General features: G+C 45.8%; 1 protein-coding gene across 1 annotated transcript in view; it reads left to right on the plus strand.

Annotated features, from left to right (window-relative positions):
• The first annotated feature begins 9,026 nt into the window (after nucleotides 1-9,026).
• The window catches only part of CMTM7 (CKLF like MARVEL transmembrane domain containing 7), a 33,589-nt gene continuing 15,877 nt past the window's right edge, over nucleotides 9,027-26,738 (plus strand). Inside the window, exon 1 of the mRNA XM_083188655.1 lies at nucleotides 9,027-9,352. Coding sequence (XP_083044781.1) covers nucleotides 9,221-9,352 — 132 coding nt within the window. The 5' untranslated portion in view covers nucleotides 9,027-9,220. The remainder of the gene's footprint in view (nucleotides 9,353-26,738) is intronic.

Consider the following 26,738-nt stretch of genomic DNA (forward strand, 5'->3'; position numbering starts at 1 on the left):
GGCATATAACTGTATGTATGAGGGTGGTGGCATATAAATGTATGTATGAGGGTGGTGGCGTATAAATGTATGTATGAGGGTGCTGACGTATAGATGAATGTATGTATGTATGAGGGTAGTGGCGTATAAATGAATGTATGTACGTATGTATGAGGGTGGTGCCGTATAAATGAATGTATGTATGAGGGTGGTGGCGTAAAAATGTATGTATGAGGGTGGTGGTGTATAAATGTATATATGAGGGTGGCGGTGTATAAATGTATATATGAGGGTGGCGGTGTATAAATGTATGTAGGAGGGTGGTGGTGTATAAATGTATGTATGTATGAGGGTGGCAGTGTATATATTAATGTATGTATGAGGGTGGCGGTGTATATATTAATGTATGTATGAGGGTGGCGGCATATAAATGTATGTATGAGGGTGGCGGTGTATAAATGTATGTATGTATGTATGAGGGTGGCGGTGTATAAATGTATGTATGTATGTATGAGGGTAGCGGCGTATAAATGCATGCACGTATGAGGGTGGCGGTGTATAAATGTATATATGTATGTATGAGGGTGCCGTTGTAAATGTATGCTTGTATGAGGGTGGCGGTGTATGTATGTATGTATGTATGTATGTATGTATGTATGTATGTATGTAGGAGGGTGGCGTTTCAAATGTATGCATATATGATGGTAGCGGTGTATAAATGAATGTATGAGGGTGACGTTGTAAATGGTTGCATGCATGATGGTGGCGGTGTATAAAGGTATGTATGAGGGTGGCGTTGTAAATGTATGCTTGTATGAGGGTGGCTATGTATGTATGTGAGTGGCGTTGCAAATGTATGCTTGTATGAAGGTGGCGGTGTATAAATGTATGTCTGAGGGTGGCGTTGTAAATGTATGCATGTATGAGGGTGGCGGTGTATAAATGTATGTATGAGGGTGGCGTTGTAAATGTATGCATATATGATGGTGGCAGTGTATAAATGTATGTATGTATGAGGGTGGTGATGATGTATAAATTTATGTATGAGGGTGGCGGTGTAAATGTATTCATGTATGAGGGTGGTGGTGTATAAATGTTTGTATGTATGAAAGTGGCGGTGTATAAATGTATGTATGTATGTATGTATGTATGAGGGTGGCATTGTAAATGTATGCATTATGAGGATGATGGTGTATAAATGTATGTATGAGGGTGTTACTGTATGTATGAGGGTGGTGGTGTATAAATGTATGTATGAGGGTGGCATTGTAAATGTATGCTTGTATGAGGGTGGCGGTGTATGTGTGTGTATGTATGTATGAGGGTGGCGTTGTAAATGTATGTATGTATGTATGTATGTATGAGGGTGGCGGTGTATAAATGTATGCTTGTATGAGGGATGGCGGTGTATATATTAATGTATGTATGTATGAGGGTGGCGTGTATATATTAATGTATGTATGAGGGTGGCGGCGTATAAATGTATGTATGAGGCTGGTGGTGTAAATGTATGCTTGTATGAGGGTGGCGGTGTAGGTTTGTATGTATGTAGGAGGGTGGCGTTGTAAATGTATGCATATATGATGGTAGCGGTGAATAAATGTATGTGTGAGGGTGGCGTTGTAAATGTTTGCATGTATGATGGTGGCGGTGTATAAATGTATGTATGAGGGTGGCATTGTAAATGTATGCTTGTATGAGGGTGGCGGTATATGTATGTATGTGGGTGGTGTTGCAAATGTATGCTTGTATGAAGGTGGCGGTGTATAAATGTATGTATGAGGGTGGCGTTGTAAATGTATGCATATATGATGGTGGCGGTGTATAAATGTATGTATGTATGTATGAGGGTGGTGATGATGTATAAATGTATGTATGTATGAGGGTGGCGGTGTAAATGTATTCATGTATGAGGTTGGTGGTGTATAAATGTATGTATGTATGAGGGTGGCGGTGTATAAATGTATGTATGTATGAGGGTGGCGGTGTATAAATATATGCATGTATGAAAGTGGCGGTGTATAAAAGTACGTATGTATGAGGGTGGCATTGTAAATGTATGCATGTATGAGGATGACGGTGTATAAATGTATGTATGAGGGTGTTAATGTATGTATGAGGGTGGTGGTGTATAAATGTATGTATGAGGGTGGCGTTGTAAATGTATGCTTGTATGAGGGTGGCGGTGTATGTATGTATGTATGTATGTATGTATGTATGTATGAGAGTGGCGTTGTAAATGTATGTATGTATGTATGTATGTATGTATGTATGTATGAGGGTGACGGTGTATAAATGTATGCTTGTATGAGGGTGGCGGTGTATTAATGTATGGATACATATGATATTGGCTCTTCGGCGTCCCTATACATATTTCTCTTTGTGTCTGACTGGTTGCCCACCCCTGGCATAGAGAGTCCCTGTGGCCTCAGCTGCCTCGTCTCCTCTGTGTACAAAAGTCCCCCCCGTGTGGCCCCACCTCCTCACTCCCGCTGCATAGAACAAGCCTGTGAGGACCCGCCTCCTCCCATTATATAAACCAAGAGTCCAGAGTGTGGCCCACCTCCTCCTCTCTACAATTCAACTCCTCCCCGTCCCCATCCATCATTGCCGCACAGTGCCCAGCTGCTGGCTGCTGCCCTTCCTTCTCCTGCATGGGTAATGTGCGACATGCATGCTGGGGCAGGACATGTGGACGTGCGCCAAACTGTGTGGACCTGGTGCACAGCAGAAAATGTATAAATGCAGCAAAAAGTGTGCACACTGTGTGGAGTGCTGGTGCAGAAGACTACCAGTGGTAACTCATAAGTAACAAGCACTGATTAAGCAGAGTATTATTGATTAGTTTGTGTCCTCTCCTGCCTCCACTGCCTGCTTTTTCAAATCCCTGCCAGGCTGCCAGTGTCAATCCAGAGGTAGTAGGTGATGAGGGTGCTGCCATGTGTCATGCTTGCCTACCCTCCCGAGAGGCTACCAAAAATCAAGTGCCCCTCTCGGTCCCCCTGGATGGTGAGCAAGTGTCCACGGGGGGCCTGCACCCCCCTTCCCTGCAACTACAAATGCTTTAATTTACGCTTTGGCAGAGGTGGGTCTGCCATGTGTACTGTATAATTCCACTGTTTCCGCCATGTGTCGTGTATAATTCCAGTGGTGCTGTCATATGTGTCTTATCACTCCAGGGCTGCTGGCTTTTTTTTTTCTTTATTTAAATAATGTGTATTATTTTTTTCTTACATGAATTTTTTGTTAAGTGTGCCATATCAGTCAAAGGGTCCCGTCAAGTGTGCTGTATAATTTCATGGGTACTGCCATGTATGCTGTATAATTTAATGGGTACTGCCATGTGTGCTGTATAATTTCATGGGTGCTCCATGTGTGCTGTATCAGTCCAGGGACACCACCATGTGTTCCGTATCAGTCCAAGGGCACCACCATGTGTGCCGTATCAGTCCAGGGGCACCACCAAGTGTGCCGTATCAGTCCAGGGGCACCACCATGTGTGCCGTATCAGTCCAGGGGCACCACCATGTGTGCCGTTTCAGTTCAGGGGCACCACCAAGTGTGCCGTATCAGTCCAGGGGCACCACCAAGTGTGCCGTATCAGTCCAGGGGCACCACCATGTGTGCCATATCAGTCCAGGGGCACCACCAAGTGTGCCGTATCAGTCCAGGGGCACCACCATGTGTGCCATATCAGTCCAGGGGCACCACCATGTGTGCCGTATCAGTCCAGGGGCACCACCATGTGTGCCGTATCGGTCCAGGGGAGCTGGATTTTTTTTAAATTTAAATAAAAAATAATACGTTTTATTTTTCTTACTGCAAATTTGCTTTTAAGTGTGCCAAATCAGTCAAGGGGTGCTGCCATGTGTGCTGTATGATTTCATGGGTACTGCCATGTGTGCTGTATAATTTCATGGGTACTGCCATGTATGCTGTATAATTTTAATGGGTGCTCCATGTGTGCTGTATCAGTCCAGGGGCACCACCATGTGTGCCGTATCGGTCCAGGGGAGCTGGATTTTTTTTAAATTAAAATAAAAAATAATACGTTTTATTTTTCTTACTGCAAATTTGCTTTTAAGTGTGCCAAATCAGTCAAGGGGTGCTACCATGTGTGCTGTATGATTTCATGGGTACTGCCATGTGTGCTGTATGATTTCATGGGTACTGCCATGTGTGCTGTATCATTTCATGGGTGCTGCCATGTGTGCTGTATAGTTCCAGACACTTTTGATGCTTTAGTCTTGCCTGTCACCGATGTCTCTAAAGGTCCATGCAAAGCCGTCCTCAAAGCCGCTCATCTGCTGGTATTACCAGCAGATGAGCGGCTTTCCCAAAATAATGCAGGAGCATGCAGCAGCGCTCACCGTTCGTCGGGGCATACACACTGGGCGGCTTTGAGCTGAGAGACCCTTAAACCTGCTGTTTTGAGAGGCTTTCAGCTCAAAATCGCCTAGTGTGTATGGGCCTTAAGTATAGTGATGTAGTAATGCTACTGTTATGCTGGCTCTTCCCATTTTTGATTTGTTGCCGCCTAAATGAGGCCACTTCCAGGAAATTTCCAGAGCCACTTTTAGTCCCCAATCCACCCCTGGCCGCAGCTCACAGTTTGGTAACGGATACCAAACCAAGCAGTAAAGAAGCAAGGCTTAGCAGGCAATTAGGGAAGGGAACAGGACTTAGCAGGCCTTTGAGGGGTGAGGTGAAGCTCTATTCCTCCCTCTGCGTAAAGTGGGTAAAATGAAAACCATTGCTGCCTCTAATGGTACCCAAACACGGTGAGATGTGCTAGGTGCGATTTGAGCTATACAATGTGTGCGATGCAATTTGAACTTTATACACTGTGCTATTTGAACTACACAAGATTTGGACTAAACTACAATATGTCATTTAAACATGTAAAGTACTCAGGGTGTGATTTGAACCATACTATTTTGCCTTGCAATATGGACTACACAGGAGCGGGCATCGCATATCACGGCAAAATAAACAGTGCTATTTGAACTAGATGCAATGCAAACTAAAAAGATAATTATATGATTTTGCATACACAAAAGCAAGCTAGGCTTTATGCCAGTACATCATGGCCCCTCATGTATTTGCATACACATGCTCCATGACACCACGCAACGCTTCTGGCGACACTACAGCTAGTTATTAAACTTGGCAGTAAGGACTTCTGTTCCCACTTTGCCAGCTGGTATAGTCCAAGATCATACCTCCCAACTGTCACGATTTCCGCGGGAACGTCCCGATATTCGGGGACGTTCCCGCGTCCCGCCCGGGGCCGCCATTGTCCCCCGGTGGGGGGGACAGTTGGGAGCCCCGCCAGCTTGGCGAGAATAGACGCTGTGCGCATGCGCACAGCATCTATTCAGCGCCGACGAGCGGCGAAAACGGGGGCGTGGCCGGAGTTCGCGTCACCCCGTGAGGCCATGCCCCCTTTTCTCGAGGCCACGCCCCCTTTTCGGGAGCGCGCGCGGCTTCGCCGCGCAAACGTCCCGACCTCCCAACTTCAAAAGTTGGGAGGTATGCAAGATGTTGTTGGGCCAGGTAGAAGTACAAGTAGGGTGTCTGTGGCAGTGGCGTAACTTGAAAATTGTGCCCAGACCCAAAAAAGTCTATGCTGCCCCCAACTGTAATTATAAAAAAAATAGTTGCCAGGGGATTCATAATAGAGCAGGAGCTCTCTCTCTCTCTCTATATATATACACACACATATACATAAAACCCAGGCACACAGATACAGTGGAAAGACAAGATTAGTGTGTACCCAGCGCTGGACTGAGTAGCAGCTGGTCTATTGTAACGGGTTAACGCCCTAACCCAAATGGATACACAGAACAAAAAAAGTTTAACAATAGACTAGCGCTGTAATAGACAACAACTGAAGGTTATCTTTAATGTAGGATCTTTAATCCCTGCAACAGAAATCTTCCTGATGCCGTATGGAATTGAACTTACAATTAAATTCAATCAGGTGTGCCCGTAATGGTTTCTTTATACCGACTTCAAATAGCAGGGAATACCGACATGAAATGGACTTACATGAAATTTCTGTCTCGCGTACACATCAGAGGTTTCTTTGCCAATAGATGACCATGGGCGTCAGGAGGCAGGTAAGAAGAAATTTATTCACAATGATCCAAGGATCCAAATGATAAACAGTTTAAAAAGTGTCCTAAGTGAAGCAGAAGCAAGTGGGCAGACGTCCGGCGGCTTTCCCCTTAATATTCGGCGTGCTGCAGATAACGCCAGGAGAGGAGATCCGTGTAGCGCCGCTGTGATCCGTCCCACTGGTGCTGCTGGATGCGGCCTGATCAACGCGTTTCGGATATTTAAATATATCCTTTTTCAAGATGTGCCGCCATGGAGATGCTTTTAAGGATGGCCTGCTTGGTCACATGATGTCGAGTCGGCCACTCATATTTAACCTGTGCCCGGCTTCAATCTTTCAGCTACATACTATCTAATTAAAGTGCATAGTAGTGCTAAATACTTTTATTCTTTTCTTTTATTGTATACATTTTATTGTATATTTTTAAAGTATTTTTAAATGTATTTAGCACTACTATGCACTTTAATTAGATAGTATGCAGCTGAAAGATTGAAGCCGGGCACAAGTTAAATATGAGTGGCCGACTCGACATCATGTGACCAAGCAGGCCATCCTTAAAAGCATCTCCATGGCGGCACATCTTGAAAAAGGATATATTTAAATATCCGAAACGCGTTGATCAGGCCGCATCCAGCAGCACCAGTGGGACGGATCACAGCGGCGCTACACGGATCTCCTCTCCTGGCGTTATCTGCAGCACGCCGAATATTAAGGGGAAAGCCGCCGGACGTCTGCCCACTTGCTTCTGCTTCACTTAGGACACTTTTTAAACTGTTTATCATTTGGATCCTTGGATCATTGTGAATAAATTTCTTCTTACCTGCCTCCTGACGCCCATGGTCATCTATTGGCAAAGAAACCTCTGATGTGTACGCGAGACAGAAATTTCATGTAAGTCCATTTCATGTCGGTATTCCCTGCTATTTGAAGTCGGTATAAAGAAACCATTATGGGCACACCTGATTGAATTTAATTGTAAGTTCAATTCCATACGGCATCAGGAAGATTTCTGTTGCAGGGATTAAAGATCCTACATTAAAGATAACCTTCAGTTGTTGTCTATTACAGCGCTAGTCTATTGTTAAACTTTTTTTTGTTCTGTGTACACAGATACAGTGGGCAGTATTCAATGAGCTTATTCACGGCGTGTAGCGAATCTTGTTTAGGATTCGCTGCACTGTCGCCGTGTTCCGGAGCCTCGCTGTTTCCTTGCTATCCCCCTATTCAACGTCGCAGGGGCTCGCTGCCCCTGACGGCGATTGTGAACCCCTGCGGAGCCTGAGGACGGCAGCAGGCAGGGAGATAGAAGTCTCCCTGCCTGCCCCAGAACCTATGTGGGGGGAGGTGGGCTCCCCGGGAGCCAGGCAGCACAGGCTGCCCCCCGGGTGAGCCAGCAGGGGACCAGGTATTCACTGCACCCGATCTAATGATTGGGTGCAGTGAATATATGAATATGTAATGAGCGGCTCTCTGCTCCTGGCCCCCTGCTGGCTGCTATGTATAAAAAATATATATATTTTTTTTTAATTAAATATATATTCATGTGCTATAAGAACATGAATAAAAATAGCATGCCCCTTCTCAGAATAAAATTCCTGATTTTTTGACACCAAATGTAAAACAACAACAACTTTATTTTAAAAGTTCACTTTCCACTTCACCATGAAAAGATGGCGATTTGCTACACGGCGAGTCGGCAACACACGGCAAAAATCATCTAGAAAGACGGCGAAAAGTGCACGTTGAATAGGGTGATTCACTTTCTGACCCAAAAAATCAACTCGAAAATAGCACAAATTCGCTGTGAAACAGGGCGAATTATCCTCATTGAATACTGCTGAGATGTGTGTGTACAATAGAGTAGAAATAGAATAGAAGTGCTGCTGATGTTGATCGGCGCTCCACTCGGCGCCACCACATACACAGATAAGTTACATACATCATCAGTGCTGCACGGAACAGGGGGTCATGGCTCTCTGCAGTAGCTGGGCTGTCAGACTGCAGGCGCTCTGCCTCACACTGCAAGCAGACCCCGCTGTTCATCCTGCAGGGAAGGAAACCAGTTTTTTCAGCACGCCCCACAGACCCCGCTGTCGCTGGCTCCTCCGAGCCACAGCGTGGTCTGCGGCATGATTGTTACACCACTGGTTTGTGGCAGGTATGGATCATAGGGTCGACACTATAAGGTTCACGGTCAATAAGTTAACCACTATTGGCCAACATATGAAAAATGTCGACCTAGCTTAGGGTCAAAATGATAGACAGATCGACATGGACAACGTAGAAGTGTACTGCTTTGGTCAGAACAATATTATAGTGTAACTCTTCGATGTTAACGTGTGAAAACAAAATGGTGAAAATCTCATGTCGACCTATAGTGGTCGACCTATTGACTGTCAACCTGTACACTGCAGGTCGACAGTCTCTGCAGCCTCACACTGGGCCTTTTTCTAGTTCACTCTTTCTGACAAAATCCTTCTTAATGGACAAAACCATGTGCACTGCAGGGGGGCAGATGTAACATGTGCAGAGAGAATTAGATTTGTCTGAGTTATTTTGTTTCTGTGCAGGGTAAATACTGACTGCTTTATTTTTACACTGCAATATAGATCTCACTGAAGTAAAACCCCACCCAAATCTAATTCTCTCGTCACAAGTAACATCTGCCCCCCTGCAGTGCACATGGTTTGGTCCATCTAAGAAGGAATTTGTCAGAAAGAGTGAACTAGAATAACCCCCATTGTCACATGCAGTCAGAAGCACACTTGGAGTTGTGGAAGTTTCTTTTCTTAAAGAAGAAGCATCAGGAGGTAGGTATCCCTGCTGTACAAACTGCAGCCATTACTGACAGCAGCAGGTAGGTGGCCCTCGGTGCCCATACTGTAGCTAATGCTGGAAGCGGGGGCAGCCGGACACGGGCAGGTGGGGGGCTGCACACACGCAGCCAGGAAGGGGGCTGACCGTACTGTGTGCCGAGCCCACGCCGGGCGGAGCAGATGCAGGGTTACCCGGTGCCTCGCCAGCCAGAACACAGGCTCCACCACCACCAGCAGCAGCCCGAGCCGCTCTCTGTGCAGCATCTCCCGGTCACAGCGCTACCCGACGGCGGCGGGCGGCGCCATGTCCCACAGCGTGACCGTCATCCGGACCACATCCAGCAGCAACAACGTCCCGCAGCAGCCGGGCAGCCCGGGGCTGATAGACAGTGGATACCCGCGCTCCAGCTCGGCTATGCTCAAGCTGTGCCAGGCGGTAAGACGCGAGAATAGAATGCTATAATTAGCCCACTCGTGACCGATTATCAGTCATTACATTGCGCAGTCCGTAACTTCTACACGGCCGGATCTGTCCGGGACAGCAGCCTCACAGCCGGATCTGACCTGGACATCCGTGCGGTGCGCCCCGTCCTTGTGCGGGCATAAGATGCGTCTGGCTATAGGTGGCGCATACATTCCGCTGGGCGCACAGTGAGTGGCAGTCGGGTGTCCGGTCGCATGTGTGCTGCTGTGGCAGCCTTGTGCCGCCCTGTCCAGGGCTAGATGATGGGGAGGCAGCACACTGCTTCCTGCGCCCCCCTGGGCTGCTGCTGCCGCCTGCCACATTGCTGGTGCTGGTCTCTGTGATCACCCCGTTGGGAGTTATACCCTGTTTTCACATCTCTTATTATATTGTCACCAAAAACATCTCAGCAGGGCCCTGACAGAACACTTTTTGCACTGGTTTCCTGTGCAGCACTTCCTCCCCCTCACTTACTTATAATCTGCTTTTTTCACACTCTTCTATTCTCCTATGGAGTTAGTGGTTTGTGTATATGTGGCCAACTTGGAGGCTCTTGGGGCCCTATTTAGGGGTGCATTTATAATTACATCTCATGCAATTACCACCCAGGATCGCATTGCAATATGCAATCCTTTCTGGTGAATGTATTACCCTGCAGATGCAGGGGTTCCGAAAGAAGCCGCGAGGAAGCAGGAGAGATTGCAGCAGATTCTAGCTGCAGTCCCTCCTACATACATTCGGGTGATAATTAAAATGAACTGCAAATATTACATGATAAATGGGCCCCTATAGAACAAGCCTCCTTCAGTATTTATTAGTGCATTTGTCACTGTATCAGTAGGGGTGCCGAACGCGATCCTGACTGCCAAAACGCAGACAGACGGGTGCCCGACGGCCACCCGCTATTTTCCCTCGTGGGGGTCCACGACCCCCATAGAGAGAGAATAGAATAGGTAGCGAGCCTCCGTGCCCGCAGCGTGGCGAGCACAGCGAACCTGCAAGGGGCTTTGTTGCGCTTACCATGCTGTCTGTTCACCATACTGTTGGGATCCCGACTGTCAGAACCCTATACCACACCCATCAGTAGAGGGCTATAGAATAGAATAGAATAGAATAGAATCAACTTTATTGGCCATGTGTGCTTGCGCACACTAGGAATTTTTTGTGGATTACAGTGCAGCATCAAGCAGGGATGAAAAGGGGGGGAGGGAGACATTACATATATTACATAAAGACATTACAAGCATTTAATTTCTAGCTACGACTATGGTGGTCAGGTCGCCAAGTAGGGACACGTTGTTTGGCTGTTGATATTGGGATTGCATTCGCTTTGATTGGATTGTTCAGGTGATGGACGGCTAACGGATCTGGACGTTTTGACGGGGATGGACCTGAACCGTCTTCTGGATGGTAGGATGTCGAACAGGTTGTGGCCAGGATGCAGCTTGTCGTTTGCGATCTTCTCAGCACGTTTCCTTATCCTGGATGAGAACAGATCCCTTATCGGGGGGAGGTCGGTCCCTATGATCCTTTCCGCAGTCTTCACTACCCTCTGCAGTTTTTGTTTGTCATTCTCGCTTGCGCCACCGTACCAGATTGTGATCGAGGAACATAAGACAGACTCCACGATGGCGGTGTAGAATACGCACAGCAGCTCCTGTGGGATGTTGAATTTCCTGAGTTGCCTCAGGAAGAACAGGCGCTGTTGGGCCTTTTTGATGTTTGTGGTTATGTTTAATCCCCATCTTAGGTCACTGGACATGGTTGTCCCTAGGAATTTGAAGGAATCAACCCGCGACACCACTGTGTTGGCTATTGTTAGCGGGGCTAGTGCATTTGGTTTTTTCCTGTAGTCGACCACCATCTCAACTGTTTTGGTGGGGTTTAGATCGAGGTTGTTGCTGCTGCACCACTGTGTCAGCTTCTCCACTGCATGCCTGTACGCGGTCTCATTACCATCCTTGATTAGGCCGATGATAGTGGTGTCATCTGCGAATTTGATGATTTTCACTGACTGCTCAGCTGAGGTGCAGTCATTCGTGTAGAGAGAGAAGAGCAGAGGGGAGAGGACGCATCCTTGGGGGGCTCCAGTACTGATTGTTCGTGTGCTGGACGAGAAGGAGCCAGCTTTGACCACCTGTTCCCTTGCTGTTAGAAAGTCCACTATCCATGAACATGTTGATCCTGGGACTCCTAAGGAGAGGAGTTTTGGCTGCAGGATGCCGGGAACGATAGTATTAAATGCTGAGCTGAAGTCCACGAATAGGACTCTTGCATAGGTGCCTTGGTGGTCGAGGTGTTGTAAAATATGGTGCAGCCCGAGGTTGACCGCATCCTCTACACTTCTGTTCGCCCGGTAGGCAAACTGCATGGGGTCAAGGTGAGAGTTTGTCACTTCTCTCAGGTGCTTCAGTACTAGTCTTTCAAATGCTTTCATGGCCACTGAGGTTAGTGCAATTGGCCTGAAGTCATTTAGGTCCTTCGTGGGTGTTTTCTTAGGGACCGGGATGATGATAGAGTGTTTGAAGCAGGCAGGAACCTTGCACAAGTCCAGGGAGGAGTTGAATATCGTTGTGAAGATGGGGGCGAGCTGAGCTGCACAGGTCCTAAGGCTGGATGGCGACACACCATCCGGTCCTGCAGCCTTCTTAGGTTTTATTCTTTTGAGTACTGCTTCTACCTCGCCTTGGTCCACGTGGAGGGCCTGGGTGTGGTGGTCTTTGGGATGGAGTGGGGGAGGTACGGCCTGCTCAAATCTGCAGTAGAACTTGTTCAGGTCTTCTGCAAGTTCATGGCTGGTTTCAGACTGTGTTTGGGCTTTCTTGTAATTTGTGATGTTTTGCATGCCCTTCCATACTGCCGCAGGGTCCTTTGCTGTGAGGTTGTGTGTCAGCTTTTTTGTATATTCCCTTTTTGCGAGTTTGATACCCCGAGTCAAGGAGTTCCTGGCTTCTTTGTACTGTGTCCTGTCCCCGCTACTGTATGCCTCCTCCTTGGCTTGGCGGAGTTTCCTGAGCTGGCTACCGAACCATAGCTTGTTGTTGTTAAAGGATCGGATTTGCTTGGTTGGTACACATAAGTCCTCGCAGAAGCTGATGTAGGATGTGACTGCATCCGCTAGTTCATCTATGTCAGAGGCAGAGGCTTCGAACACCATCCAGTCAGTGCAGTCGAAGCAGGCCTGAAGCTTTGTTTTTGCCTCGATTGACCAGTTTTTGACAGACTTGATAACAGGCTTAGCAGACTTTAGCTTTTGGATATATGTCGGAAGAAGGTGGACTATGCAGTGGTCGGAGAGACCCAGTGCTGCATGGGGTATGGATCGGTATGCAGACTTTATGGTGGTGTAGCAGTGGTCTAGCGTTCGCCCCTCTCTTGTGTGGCATGTGACCTGCTGGGTGTATTTTGGGAGCTCCTGGCTCAGGTTGGCACAGTTGAAGTCACCAAGCACAATGAGCAGCGAGTCTGGGTGTCTAAGTTCAGTGTCCGTTATCAGAGTGGCCAGCTGAAGTTGGGCTTCTGTTTGACTTGGTTGTGGGGGGATGTATACTCCTACTAGGATAATAGAGGCAATTTCCCGAGGGGAGTAGAAAGGTTTGCATTTGATGGTAAGAGTCTCTAGTTGGGGGCTGCATGACTTGCCCAGGGACTTTATGTCTGTGCACCACCTGTCGTTAATGTATAGACAGATGCCCCCTCCTTTGGATTTGCCCGAGAGCTCTTTGTCGCGGTCGGCCCTGAAGAGGCCGAAGCCTGACAGAGTCACTGAGGATTCAGCAATATGGTCTTCCAGCCAGGTTTCTGTGAAGCATAGGATGGAGGATCTTGCAGTGGCCGACCTTGCATCTTGTATTAGCAGAGACAGCTCATCCATCTTGTTCGCGAGAGATCTCGTGTTTGATAGCATGATTGCTGGGAGGGCAGATCTATGGCCTCTGCGTTTCCACCTGACAGCGACTCCGGCCCGGCAGCCCCTATTGCGGTTACTGCACCATTCGACCATGCCAGACTTCCCTGCTGGCAATAACTTTGCTGCATCCTTTCTGCACAGGGCAGCAAGGGCAGTGTGGACTGTGAGGGCTGCCAATCTGCCCACCTCCCGCTCCGTCAGGCCCATACGGGTGGTCTGCTCCAGGGGTGAGCTCCATTTCAGAAGGGCTTCTCTGCTGTGCTTCATCACCACACTTGGCAGGGTCACCACACTCGAGGGGGTGGTGAATGAGGACAAAGACAGGGGGAGACAAGGGGGAGACATATAGTTTGGTTGAGCTGCACAGCTCCAAGGCAGCCTTCCGCGGCGCCATATTTGTGGTATCCAGTATGTTGAAAACACTTTTGCTCAAGTCTAAGTAGCTCCAGGTTATTGCTGTATTAGGTTGTTTCTTTCTTGTACAAAGATGTATTTTGGACAGGTATTCATTAAATAAACTACAAGTAACTTTCCTTTTCAGTTGCTGATTTAGTCACACAAGTTATTTGGGAACAAAGCAGGCATCTGGAGAGGTGTTACAAGACAATCCCAATGAAGGTGTGAAATCCCAGTGTGAGGCTTTTGAAGTGTATGTTCTTTGTAGAGATAACCAGCCTCTTGGGAATAAACTGGGCCCTGTGTGATTGTGAAATCCAGGGGCTGGGGATATTTTATTTCAGATTATTTTTAAGGAAAAGGATCAGAGTTCGTTTCTGAACAGAGAATCATATGTAACTGGACAGAAAGCATAGGTAACTGATGTCAATGGGGGACCTTGATAGAGATAGTTTAGTTTTTCCAGTACCTTGTTTTGTGATGTTCCCTGAAGATGTAAAGCCAGTCCTTGTAGAAGGGGCAGGGGTTTAAATCCAATCCAGTGTGCATCTCAGTGCAGGAGTGCAATCCGTTTGTTCTGAAGAGACATCCATGTAGTGAAGTACAATTTAAAGGTAAGTCCCTGGATATTTTTGATGATTCTTAAGTCTGCTGTATAGAATTTAAGCTGTTTTGTAGAGATGTTCAGGAGCATGTAAAGTGTGAGGCAGCCATCTTGGGCGCTTGGATATAAGTTAGTTAGACTTGTGTTGGAGTTTGCTAGATGACCCATTCGTGTGTTGCCTCCACCATAGATGTGATAATCCACATATGGATCCCATTGCTGGCAATAGGGACCAAGCACAGCCTTTTCAGCTTCATCAATTCTGGTAAAAGTAGTGCTCATTAACAGACTGGTTGCCACGCACCACACAGAAGCCCCTCACTGGCAGCACGAGAGCGGAGGTCGCAGCTGAAGATCGGGACGCTGCTGAACCTCACCAGCAAAGCAAATAATGTTGAGTACCAGCAGCAAATTTGTTCAAATTACTGCGATACTAAACAAAATATGCCATTGGTAATATGACATCTATTTATGAAGCAGTGAAAAAGAGTGGAGAAGTTGACCAGTCAATTTGAAGTAACATTTATTAAGTATACAATAACACACAGCAGCTGATTGGCTGCCATGGGCAACTTCGCTACTGGCACACTTATGCACTTCTAAGCCCCTATGTATTAATAATTGCAGCAGCAGTGATGAGATTTCCAACAGTCCTGATTGCAGTAGTAATAATGTGTACTGTGCTTGTGATAAATAGCTGTCCCATTACTTCCCAGCACATTGGAGAGAGAGATTGTATTATAATAGTAGCCTGTACTTGTTCTAGTACAACACCTGTACTCGCTGTCAGTATAGTGACCTCCTCAGCAGTGGTGCCCGTAATACCAACATAGGCATGCAGCGGCTATAACAATCTGAGCATGGTAGCGGGATATAGTCGACATGCATTAGGTCAACCACTCGAGGGCTAGGGCTTAGATCGACAGGTTGATGGGGTTGGAAGGTTGACACAAGCATTAGGTCAACAATGGCAAGGTCAACAGTCAAACGTTTTTCACGTTTTTTTATTTTATTTTAGCTGACATGTGCCGACAGGCGGTATTTCATGCCCTACCATCCACTACCGCATGGTGGGAGAGTAAAATAGTGTGCTGAAAGCAGTGAGGCACCGTGCCCAAAGCATAGCGAGCCACGCAAGGGGACGCAGTACATGGTGTCCATGTTGACATTTGGGACAAAAACCATTAAAAACTTATGTCTACCTTTTGACTGTCAGCCATTGTCGACCTAATGCTTGAGTCGATATTTCAACCCCGTAGTCGTGTTGACCTTCAGTGGTCAACCCAAGCATGCCGACCTAACTTGGGTGGACGCAGCGACCCATACCCATGGTGGCCAATCTACACAAATCCATACTGTTTGGAGGTTGGTATATAGTGGTCAGACCATATCCCAAATTGAGAATAATCGGGACCACCAATTATCCTCTTTATTTATTTATTTATTTATTTATTTATTTATTTACAGTATCTTATATAGTGCAGCAAATTCCGTTGCGCTTTACAAATGTTGACAACACTGAAAGAACAAACTGGGTAAAACAGACAGACATAGAGCTTGGAGGGCCCTGCTGCAAGCTTACAATCTTGCAGACTTCTGTGAAATCTCCTGCATTTGGCTGTTATGTAAACCCAAAAACTGCAGATTCCACATGATTTAAAAGGGGTTTTATACATCTGCCCATTAATGTACATAATGGTTGTGTTTTGCACATTATTAGATGTATATTGTTTATTTTCATTAGTTTCCCTGAGTGCCGGATGACTCAAGTCAGAATCCCGACGTACACAGGCTATTTTTCCTTGTGGGGTCCATGACCCTTATAGATGGAGAGGATTCAGTATTGAATCCCGGCGGTCGGGATCCCGGCGTTCAGAATCCCGACGCCGGAATCCCGACAGCCGAAATGCCGACAAGGGGGGGACGTGGATCGCCCCCCCTTGCGTGCTCGCTGCGCTCGCCACGCAGCGGGCCCGCTGCGCTCGCCACGCAGCGGGCCCGGTGCCTCGCTACGCTCGGCACGCTATTTTATTCTCCCTCCAGGGGTGTCGTGGACACCCCAGGCGGGAGAAAGTGTCGGCATTTCGGCGGTCGGGATTCCGGCGTCGGGATTCTGAACGCCGGGATCCCGACCGCCGGGATCTTAACTGCATCCCGATGGAGAATAGAATAGGTGGCAAGCATGACGAGTCCGCTAGGGGCTTGAGTGCGCTCGCCTCATTTGGGCTCCTGACAGTCGGGATTCTGATGTTGGAGAAACAACCATCAGAATCCCAACTGTCAAATTCATGCCATCCCCGGTTTCCCTTACCATGTGAAGTACTGGGAATAATAGTAATGTTTATACAGCGCACACATATTACATAGCACTTTACCGAAAATCAGTCCCCACCCCAGTGGAATTTACAGTAATTCTCTACCATATATACATGCTGGGCTTAATAAACCTACCAATATGTTTTTAGAATGTGGGAGGAAATTATTGGAAATATGAGAGATTGAATTTGAATGATTAACCACCGTGCTGTTATAGTGGCCATACACGGTGCGCTGTAAACTAGATAGCATTGCATCTAGTTCAAAATGCATGCGATGTGCTAAAGCGTTATGTGCAATGCAATCTACTTGAAATACTTTATATGCTGTGCAATGGGATGTGTCCAGGAGGCCACATTGCACCCATACATTGAACCGTGTTTGAGCACCTTATGGCAGGAATGCTGAACACTGTGCTATCATGCTGCTCACAAAGATGTGCTATTTTCTTAAGACCTCATGTCATACTCATTTGTCTTCAACATAAAGCAATTAAAAAATCTCAAAATTATTTGATGAATGCATAAAGTGGTTAAATTCAATTCCCCACATCAGCCGAATATGCCATTCCAGAACTGTAGGTGCACTAGATGTGCATAGCTTGGGCATCGCAGCAATGCCTGGCAACACATTGTGGCAAATTTAATTACCCCCTTTTATATTGTTTTCAATATTATTCCTATTGCTTTCCAATACTGTCCACAGTAGATGGTGGTTATAGTGTTCACTTTAGGATGGAGACCGGGCAGGGCGCCGGGGGGCGGTCCTGGGCCACCGGCGTCATGAAAGGGGTGTGCCCGGGCCGCCACCGTCATCAAAGGGGGCAGGCACGGCCCCTCCGAAGCCACTATGCTGCTGGGGAAGCGCTGGGCATCGCCATCTACGGCGACGCTGGGCTTCCCCGTGAGGCTGTTTTAGCAGGGCGCTGCGAGAGGGGCAGGGCGCATTTTGCCCTTTAAAAATCAGGGCAGGGCGCAGCGCCCCGCTAAAACAGCCTAGTGGGAACACTAGTGGTTATACGGCCTAGAGTAAACCACCGTAGGCAATGTATTGTTGACTGGTGTGAGGTCTTCTGAAAAATATGTTCTTGGGACACCATGATTATTCTCGCGGAAAGTATATCCCCAAAAATGTATTATACAATGTATAGGCTGATAGAGAGAGTTTATCACAGAGAAATGTAAAGGATATTTCTACATTATGCAAGTGTTTTTCACTTTGTAAGAATGTTCTAAGGACAAAGAGGTTTATTTAAGAAGCTTTTTTTGGCAATGACATTGCCATTGTTCAATGAACGGGCTACCACAGAAAATTCTAAGATTTCTTCTGTGTTTTACTCTTTTTATAAACGGTGAAAAAATGAAATTCTCATTAAATGTGAAGTCTTCTGGTACAGAAAAATGTGTGTAAAAGTGATGTTTTTATACAATTTTGTAAAAAGTTGGAATCACATTTTACCTGTCATGGCAAGTACAAAAACCTCTCTCCCATCATTACAACACTTCCAGGTGGTTCCGCAGTGTCTAAAAAGAGAGTCAATAGGTCGACACCAAAAGGTTGTCATGATATAAGTTGACATGAGTTTGATGTGGTGAAAAGGTTGATGATTTTATCACAATTTTCATCATTTTACTGTAGTACTGTTGTACTGTATGCGAGGGTATGTGTTACACTAACTGGGGGTCCATGTTGACTGATGTCGATATTGACACCAAATAAATTTGAAAAATTCACGTCAAGCTTTTCATGTGTCAACCTTTTTCATGTCGATCTTTTGTCCATGTTGGCCTTTTTTAATGTAGACATTTTGACCCTGTTGACCTTTTAAAAAACTACCTCAGGGGTTCTCAAACTCGGTCCTCTGGACCTCACACGGTTCATGTTTTCTAGGTCACCCAGAAGGTGCGCAGCTGCACTCATTACTCATTAACACATTTTAAAAGTTCCACAGGTGGAGCTAATTATTTGACTTTTAATTCTGTGAGGAGACCAGCAAAACATGCACTGTGTGGGGTCCTGAGGACCGAGTTTGAGAACCTGTGGTCTACCTCGACACTGTAGGGGAAATTTACTAAGATGGGATTACTATTTCACATGGTATGTTGCTATGTGCAACCAATCAGACTCAACTTATTCATTTACCACCTTCTAAAAGATAATAGTATCTGATTGGTTGACCACAGCAACATCCCATGTAAAATATAACTCTCATCTTAGTTATGTGATGAAGTGCAGTTTTTTTTTGTCACTTTTTCTGTGGCAGATTTGAAATCTCCCATTATGAATCTCTGACACAAATCTCTCTGTATGTGGCTAATTATCTGAGAGAGTGAAGTTGCCCATACACGCACCGATCCCGGCGGTGCGATCTGTGCTTTGAGGTACACATCTCATCGCACAGTACAAAAAGTATGTGCTGCACATACTTATTGTACTTTCTTTTCATCACATCGCATGCACAAGGCATGCAATGCGATGCGATGGATGCTATTTTAGCCTAGAACGCACGCCGGGATTGGAGCGTGTATGGGCACCTTGAAATCTTTCATGCTGAATCTCTCGGTACAAATCTCTGCGTATGTAGGCTCTTTAGTTTCCGCAATGGAATTATCAGTGTAATGAAACCTGCCAAGGAGGGGAGCCCACGATGTGACCAGCAGCATGCTTGAGCCAGGGAGCTGGAGGAACTTTATTTGCCAAGTGCCCCTTCCTCCCCCCCCAGTCACCTGAGGCCCCAGGCTGTGGTCTCCCCGAGCTCAGTGCACAGCCCCTGCTGGCTTAGCTGCTGCAGAACATCCTGTTAAATCTTCAGTGTAGTTGCCCACATTGATGGGGGGGTCTGGTGATATATATGTGTATGTGTGTTTGTGCAACACTTACATTTGTAGCTCCACCTACATTATCTACAGCTCCGCCTAGCTAAGTACCCCACCTTTCCCCTATGGGGGCCCTGCCCATTTGGTTAGTCCTGGGCCCCACAATTTGTGATGGCAGCCCTGGGTAAATGTATGAAGCTTTGAGAAGTGCTATCTATCCCCATAAAGAACACTATGTACAAGGTTATAATGCTCATCAATCAGCTCCTTAATGTCAATTTACACAATGGAGCTGCTATACAAACATATTGTAGGCATATTACAATAGTATTTCAAATTTTTAATACAATTGTATGTTTGATGTTTTTGTACTTGGATTATACTGTATTACATTGTTACCAAGGTCATGGTACTTCCTTATTAATGTACTTATATAGAACCTTCTTATTATGTATCTCTTTACAGAGAATATTTGTAATCGTTCACATCAGTCCTTGTCTAGGTGGCACTTACCATTCCATACCATGCAGACACCTGCCCATACAATAAATGTTGTAGTCTTTATAATAATCGCAATAAAGTCCTTGTCTTGGTGGAGCATACCATGCTTACACACTCACACATACAATAAGTATTCTGTTCTCTAATATTAGTGTTTAAGAATGCTTTGCATGGGTGGTTTATTTGGCAGAGGAGTTGCTTGTCTTGGAAATCCTACTTGTATACACTTGGATGCACTATATATATCCTATCTATCTATCTATCTATATGGCTAACTACTCCTCACCTCTGTAATGCGAAGTACGGCCACTAGAGGCCACTTGACAGCTCAAATGACTCCTCTGTGTGCTAAAAGATGTCATAACAGAAAGTGAAAGCAATTTTTGAAGGGACACTAATCGGTTTCAAACTTTCTGGATATAGAGAGAAGGGATGTGAAGGCAGAGATCGGAGGTAGGAGCAGTTAGGGATTGGGGGAGGGGTGCAGAGTTTGTGGGCTAACATATCACAGCTCAAAGTGAAAGTACATTGTAGAAGCTGTCATTTTGACAGGATTTTAACTAGAAGGTAATATGCAGAAGGTACAACAGGATGATATCTTCTATCAGCAAAATCACATTTGATAGTTGTCCAGCAGTTTTAGACCACATTATCGCTGGTATTTTTCCATCGTCTTTTATTAAAAAGGTGTAACTAAAGTATTAGGATGGGGTACAGCTTCTACAGGGCCTACAGACCAAAGAAGTCCTTAAATAAAAATTATTCTGGACCCCACAATCCTGTAGGTGCGCCTTTTGGTTAGGTGTTCTTTCTGCTTGCATAGAAAAATGCTGTACAGTGCATTGGAAACAGCAGATGTAGTGTCTAGTTTCAGTTATTTTTTCCCACAAAAAAAAAAATTTCCTTGAGACTGTTGATGTCTCAGATTACAGAATAAATGGCTCCTTTCTCTGTAACTGCAGTACAGCAGTTCATCGGCTGTACTTTATACTGTATTCCCTGGCTAGACCAGAGTGGACGGAAGGTTTGTTTGTTTTAATGTGCATGTTTACAGGAAATAATACATTTCCAGAAAGCTACATTTTACAGACTTCCAGTAATTGGTCCTTAGTGAATACTGTTAGTGAGTACTTGACTTCTCATAAAAGCTGAAAGCTCAGTGTTACTGAAGTTCTCAGTGATGTGAGATTAATTTAATTTAAAAAATAAAAATATACCACAGTAACAAGTAGGGTTACCACCACCCGTCCAGGATTACTCCGTACAGTCCAGTAATTAAGACTGGAGTACAGGGGGGTGGCGTTCCCTGGGCTATGCAATGGAGGTCATTCTGGTCTATTCTCGCCATTGCGGATTTGCAATAGTGAGCAATGTTTATGGGCTGCGCATGTGCAGCCCATCTGTGCGAGCGGACGTGGCGACTTGTATTACCGGATGTCAGCTGCCCCCTTCTTCTCGTACAAAATAGCGGCAAATTTGAGACACCAGAAAGTCTTAAGGTGCCCATACATGGTACAATTATTGTATACCATTTGGACTAGATCGCATTGCATAGGTTTTGCAAAACAATGAAATGCAATGAGATGAGATCTAGCACAAAAAGTATGTGCAGCACATAATTTATGAGCTGTGCAATGAGATGTGTGACGGAAGAGTGCATTTCATCGCACCCAGCGATTGTACCGTGTATGGACACCTTTAGATATGATGGACGGGGCGGTGCTGCACGGGGGCAGCATAAAGGAGACGGACCGGGCTGCAACATCATGAAAGGGGGCGGGCCTGAAAGGAAGCTGGCCGGACTCGCTGACATTGTCAAAAGGGGTGGACTTGGCTGCGCCGGGCATCTACAGCGGCATTGGGCTTTCCCGTGCTTCCGGTCTGGACAAGGCAGTAGGCTGTTTAGCAGGGAGCTGCTAGAGGGGCAGGGCACAGCACCCGGCTAAAATAGCCTAGTGGTAACACTACGCAAGCTTAACATTCAAGCGTGTGAAATGTGCGGGCGGTCGTTCGTGGGGGCGGCGTTTACTTGACTCACAAAGCTGCGAAAATCAGAATGACCTCCAGTGTCCGTTCATAGGCTGCCATCACTCCGGACTCATTTACCAGTCTTATTTACCAGATTGTCCGGAGTTATCCCGCATGGGTGGTAACCCTAGTTACAAGTACTTTCCCATAAAAATTCAGTAGGACATAAACCATGTACTCTACTGTATGACCTTGTACTCTAATTCACATTTTCTAAAAAGTAATAGTTCACGCTTAGCAAAATAAACTTGCATACATCACCTGGAAAACAAAAAGAGAACCTTTTGGTGGGATGAATCAGTATTCTTGAAAATACAGACTACCGCTTAGTTGGTCTATGTAGATCACTGTGACAGTATTCTCAATGAATATGCACTTTACAGTTATACTTTATGGAAAATATACAATGCTTAGTGCTTAACCCTTTGAGTGCCAACATTGCTGCGAGAGATCCTCAAAATATTTGCTAAAAATACCAGCGTCACTCGCAGCGACTGTTCTGTTTTGGGTGCAATATTAAACTAAATTTCAATTAATTGTATTTAATTTGTATTTATGTATACTAAAAAATCAGTTACTGTGAGTGACACTGTCATTTTCAGTGGATATGTTGAGGATCTCACAGCAACATTGGCACTCAAAGGTTTAGGAAGACAATCCATTATTAAAAGTGAGAGGAGCAGTTTGGGAAGGCCCAATGCATTCCATCCTTCTGGACCTTTTTTGTTTTGCTCAAACTAGTGGCAAAGGAGAAGGCCCATGTGCAACCTCCTCCATATGGGCCCCTCCTCTGTGGCTGGCACCTGGCAGTGCAATACAGTCTGAGCACTAGAGGGGCACAGTGCCATGGAGATTGGTGCGGTGGCCATTATTTCTTACTACACATGAGCAAAACTCCGGGAAAATGGTCGCCGCACCATTTACCCAGAGATTTGTACAGAGACGCTGCTGGTGGGGGACTCCTGAGAGGTGGTTGCAGGGTGTGTATGTTGTGGACCTCCTTAGACTCCAGAGCCCGCACACACGGCACCATTTACAGATATGCCACTGCTCCCAACTGTAATCAAGGCCCATTGGGTTTAATAAACTTTATTTGCATACATGACCAATCAGCTCCTGTCATATATCAAACACACAAATTTCTCTCCTTAATCCAGGGCTGGGCAACACCGGCCCTCCAGATGTTAATGAACTACACATCCCAGGATGCTTTGCATTAGTTTTGCTATGTGGCCATGCTGAAACTGATGCAAGGCATGCTGGGATGTGTAGTTCATCAACATCTGGAGGGCCGGTGTTGCCCAGCCCTGCCTTAATCCCTCTAAATCAGGCATTACCAACCATGGTCCTCAAGGCACATCAACAGTGCAGGTTTTAGTAATATCCAGTCTTCAACACAGATGGTTTAATCAGAATCTCTCAGATACTAATTAAGTCACCTGTGCTCAAGCCTGGATATCTACAAAACCTGCACTGTTGGTGTGCCTTGAGGACCGTGGTTTGGAATGCCTGCTCTACATGGACTGATAAAGCCCCCTCCCTCTTAACATTTTTGTTAGCAATCTCCACTTCCTTGCACCATTGCCACAGGAACAGTTTTAAGTGGAGTTAAATAAAAGTATTTATACTTACTTCATTAAGTGTATATCTGGCCATTCATGGACTGAGTATAGTTGAAACCAGCCAACTGGTTCAGTATAAGGCTGGGGTAGCCAACCCTAGTCCTCGAGAGCTACCAACAGTGCATGTTTTGCAGGTCTCCTCACAGAATCACAAGTAAGCTAATTGGCTCCATCTGTGCATCTTTTAAAATGTGTCAGTGATTGAGTGCAGCTGTGCAGCAGCTAGGTTGTCTGGAAAATGTGAACTGTTGGTAGCTCTCGAGGTCTGGGGTTGGCTACCACTGGTATAAGGGAACAAATTAAAGCTGTCCCGCACGATCAGAAATCAGCCAAAAACCGATAGTCCAAATAGAAGCAGAAATTCAGAAGGTTTGATTTCTGCCAGTTGTTTTGGAAAGAAAGACATGTGGTGCAGATGCACACTCCATATTATTAATCAAAATCAATCAATAATAGAGGTTCTTGGTATATTCATTGGCCAAGAAATATTTGCCCACCAACCAGCTTCACGGTAACCTCATTTCTGGTGGATCCCTAATACTAAGAATCTGGGGCGCGGAACCCCAAAAAGGCCTGCATAAGCCAGTCACCCCAGGGCAGCACACAAGTGAAAAACTAAGCTATAAATGTGTGTTAATAAGAAAGAAGCAGAAGCTAGAGGTTAAAAAGTGTAGTGCTAGGAAGTATAATATTAGTGAAAATAGTGCTAAATAAATGTTAGGGTGTGCCACCCTGAAAGCAACTCTGTTACACCAACCCAAGGGGAGCCGCGCCCCAAATCCATCTCCAAGACTAGCAATTAGTGTACATTTTTAGGTCTTACCTTCATTGTGCCCTCATATGGAGTGTGCATCTGCACCACATGTCTTTCTTTACTACAAGTCCCAGCATGATAGCACCTCATGTAAATCGGGTGTGCATTCTAAGATCCCCCCCCCCCCATAAGTTATTGTTTTGGTGCAGGAGGTACTGGTACAAGATGTAGGTGGACACTCTGACCACTTACTTCTGTTCCTGACCCTGTCACAAGATGAATGTGGGGGGTAGGGGAACTTTGTGGTCAGATGATAAAGTTGGTGCGGTGTGCGGAGTACTGTTCATGTGGCACTTTGTTTATGGATAGAAGTTGGCAAATTTATAGCCAGCATTTCAGCTGTAAAATTACATCATTGTGGATTATTTAATTAGGTATTATTTTTTTTTAAGCATAGCCGAAAACACTGAACTAATTAAATCCCCAACTATTCAATTGCAGCCATTTTCACCTGAATGGAAGGCATTTTTCGTCCATGCCTTTTCACTTCCAAATAATATGTATTGGTGGCTAATTCGCCCATCCAGGTGTTTTTCATCACTTCCCAATATTTTTCCTCTGTCAAAAATCTGCACTCCAATTGAATTGAAGGAATCCCCATTTGCCCTGAAAAAAGTGCAGATTTTTCACCTACTGTAGGTAATTGAATACCCCATATTATTCTTAAGCAGTAATAATATAACTTTGCAATATTTTGTAGACTACAAACAAAATGAAGTATCATGTAGGGCATGCTAGTGATCATGTGAGGCATGCTAGTGATGTCAAATATATCCCATTGTGGGAATTCTCAGCTGACGTGGTTAAAGAGGTATTTACCAGACAAGCTTAATGCTGTAATGTGCACTTCCTTTCTTGCACATTTCCTCTGAAAGCTTACTTCATCTTTTGTTACTAGTTATATCTGTCACCTACAAAGCTGGCTACTGGCTTATTACAGGAGGCACCCTGCCAAAATGTCTGCTTTTGCAAAACATTTTTTAAAGCTGCAGTGTGCCTTGTGCTGTTCTCAAGTGTACCCTGAGCTAAAGATGTCCACACCAGTTTGCAGCCACAACCACCAGTTCAACTGTTATTCACTGGTGTCTTCCTGCTCCAGTCCCATCTCTGTATCCTGTGTATACGTGACCACTGCAATGGCTTTGTTTTTTTCCTGGGGGGGCCAATGTGGTTTTCCCTGTGGGTGTCTTATTTGTCTTGGCAATTTAAAAATCTTGTTTGGTGTGCCGTGTGGTGAAAAAGGTTTGAAATCACTGCTCTAAAGCATTGGAACCCAGGTATAAGCTATAACAAAGTGTTCATATACACTAGATAGTGCTCCTTCTAGGAACTGGGCAGGGCGGGGGGCAGAAAGAAAGGGGTGGACCGGGCCCACCGATGTCACCAAAGGGGGCCTGGCCTGCCACCTCACCGAAGTAACTGCCGGGGAAGCACCGGCTTCAACATGGGCTCTGGGCTTCCGGCTTACGCATCGGCAGCAGGCTGTTCATTTTGCCCTTTAAAAATCGAGCAGGGTGCAGCGCCCCATAAACAGCCTAGCGGGAACACTACTAGAGTCCCTGGGCTTCAGACCTGATCGCTGCTATCCAAATTCGCACAAAGGCTGATTATCGATATACTGCGAATGCTTATGGGCGAGGCCTGCTAGTGAAAATTGTTTGCTATTTCACCATTCGCAGAGTGATTGACAGGACACTGGCATGTGGTGTTGTTAAATGGCCATTTAGTGGGGAGTGCAATGAAAAACGCAGGTGTGCTAGGTGTGCCCAAGCGTTTTAGGGGAGGGATGGTACTGTTCTGGACCATTTCCTGCTTCTGTGTGTAGTGGTGCAGATAATTGGCATAGTCTGGGGGATAGAATTGCAAATGGAGAAGACTGAAGATAGCATTTGCATATTATTACAGCTACAGCAATGAGTGTTAGAGCATCCATCTCTGAATGTGTACCAAGTAAATAAAATATTGTTTCAGTAGCATGGGCTCATAACCTTTATTTTAAATGCATTATATGTAAAAACACAATAATGAACAGTTCTCCTGGATATTTGGATACTAAGGGGGGGATGTTCTAACATCCCCCCCCCTATCGCCGCCCATCGCATTCATAATTATCGCATATGCACTAACATATGAGATAATTATGGCAAAGGACAGCTCTTGTGTTAAGAGCTGTCCTTTGAGTTGAGTCAGCGTGTCCCATCGGGACCCGGCTGCTCCCCCCTCCCTCCCTTACCCGGCTGCTGCTGCGGGGGGGGGGGTACTGGCTCTCCTCCTTGCACCCAGAAGAGGATCAGTGCAAGGAGGAGGAGGTCACAGGTATGGGCAGCACAGCTCTGTGCTGCCCAGACACAG

This window comes from Crinia signifera, chromosome 5 (genome assembly GCF_055691185.1).
Source record: "Crinia signifera chromosome 5, ASM5569118v1, whole genome shotgun sequence".
Lineage (NCBI taxonomy): Eukaryota > Metazoa > Chordata > Amphibia > Anura > Myobatrachidae > Crinia > Crinia signifera.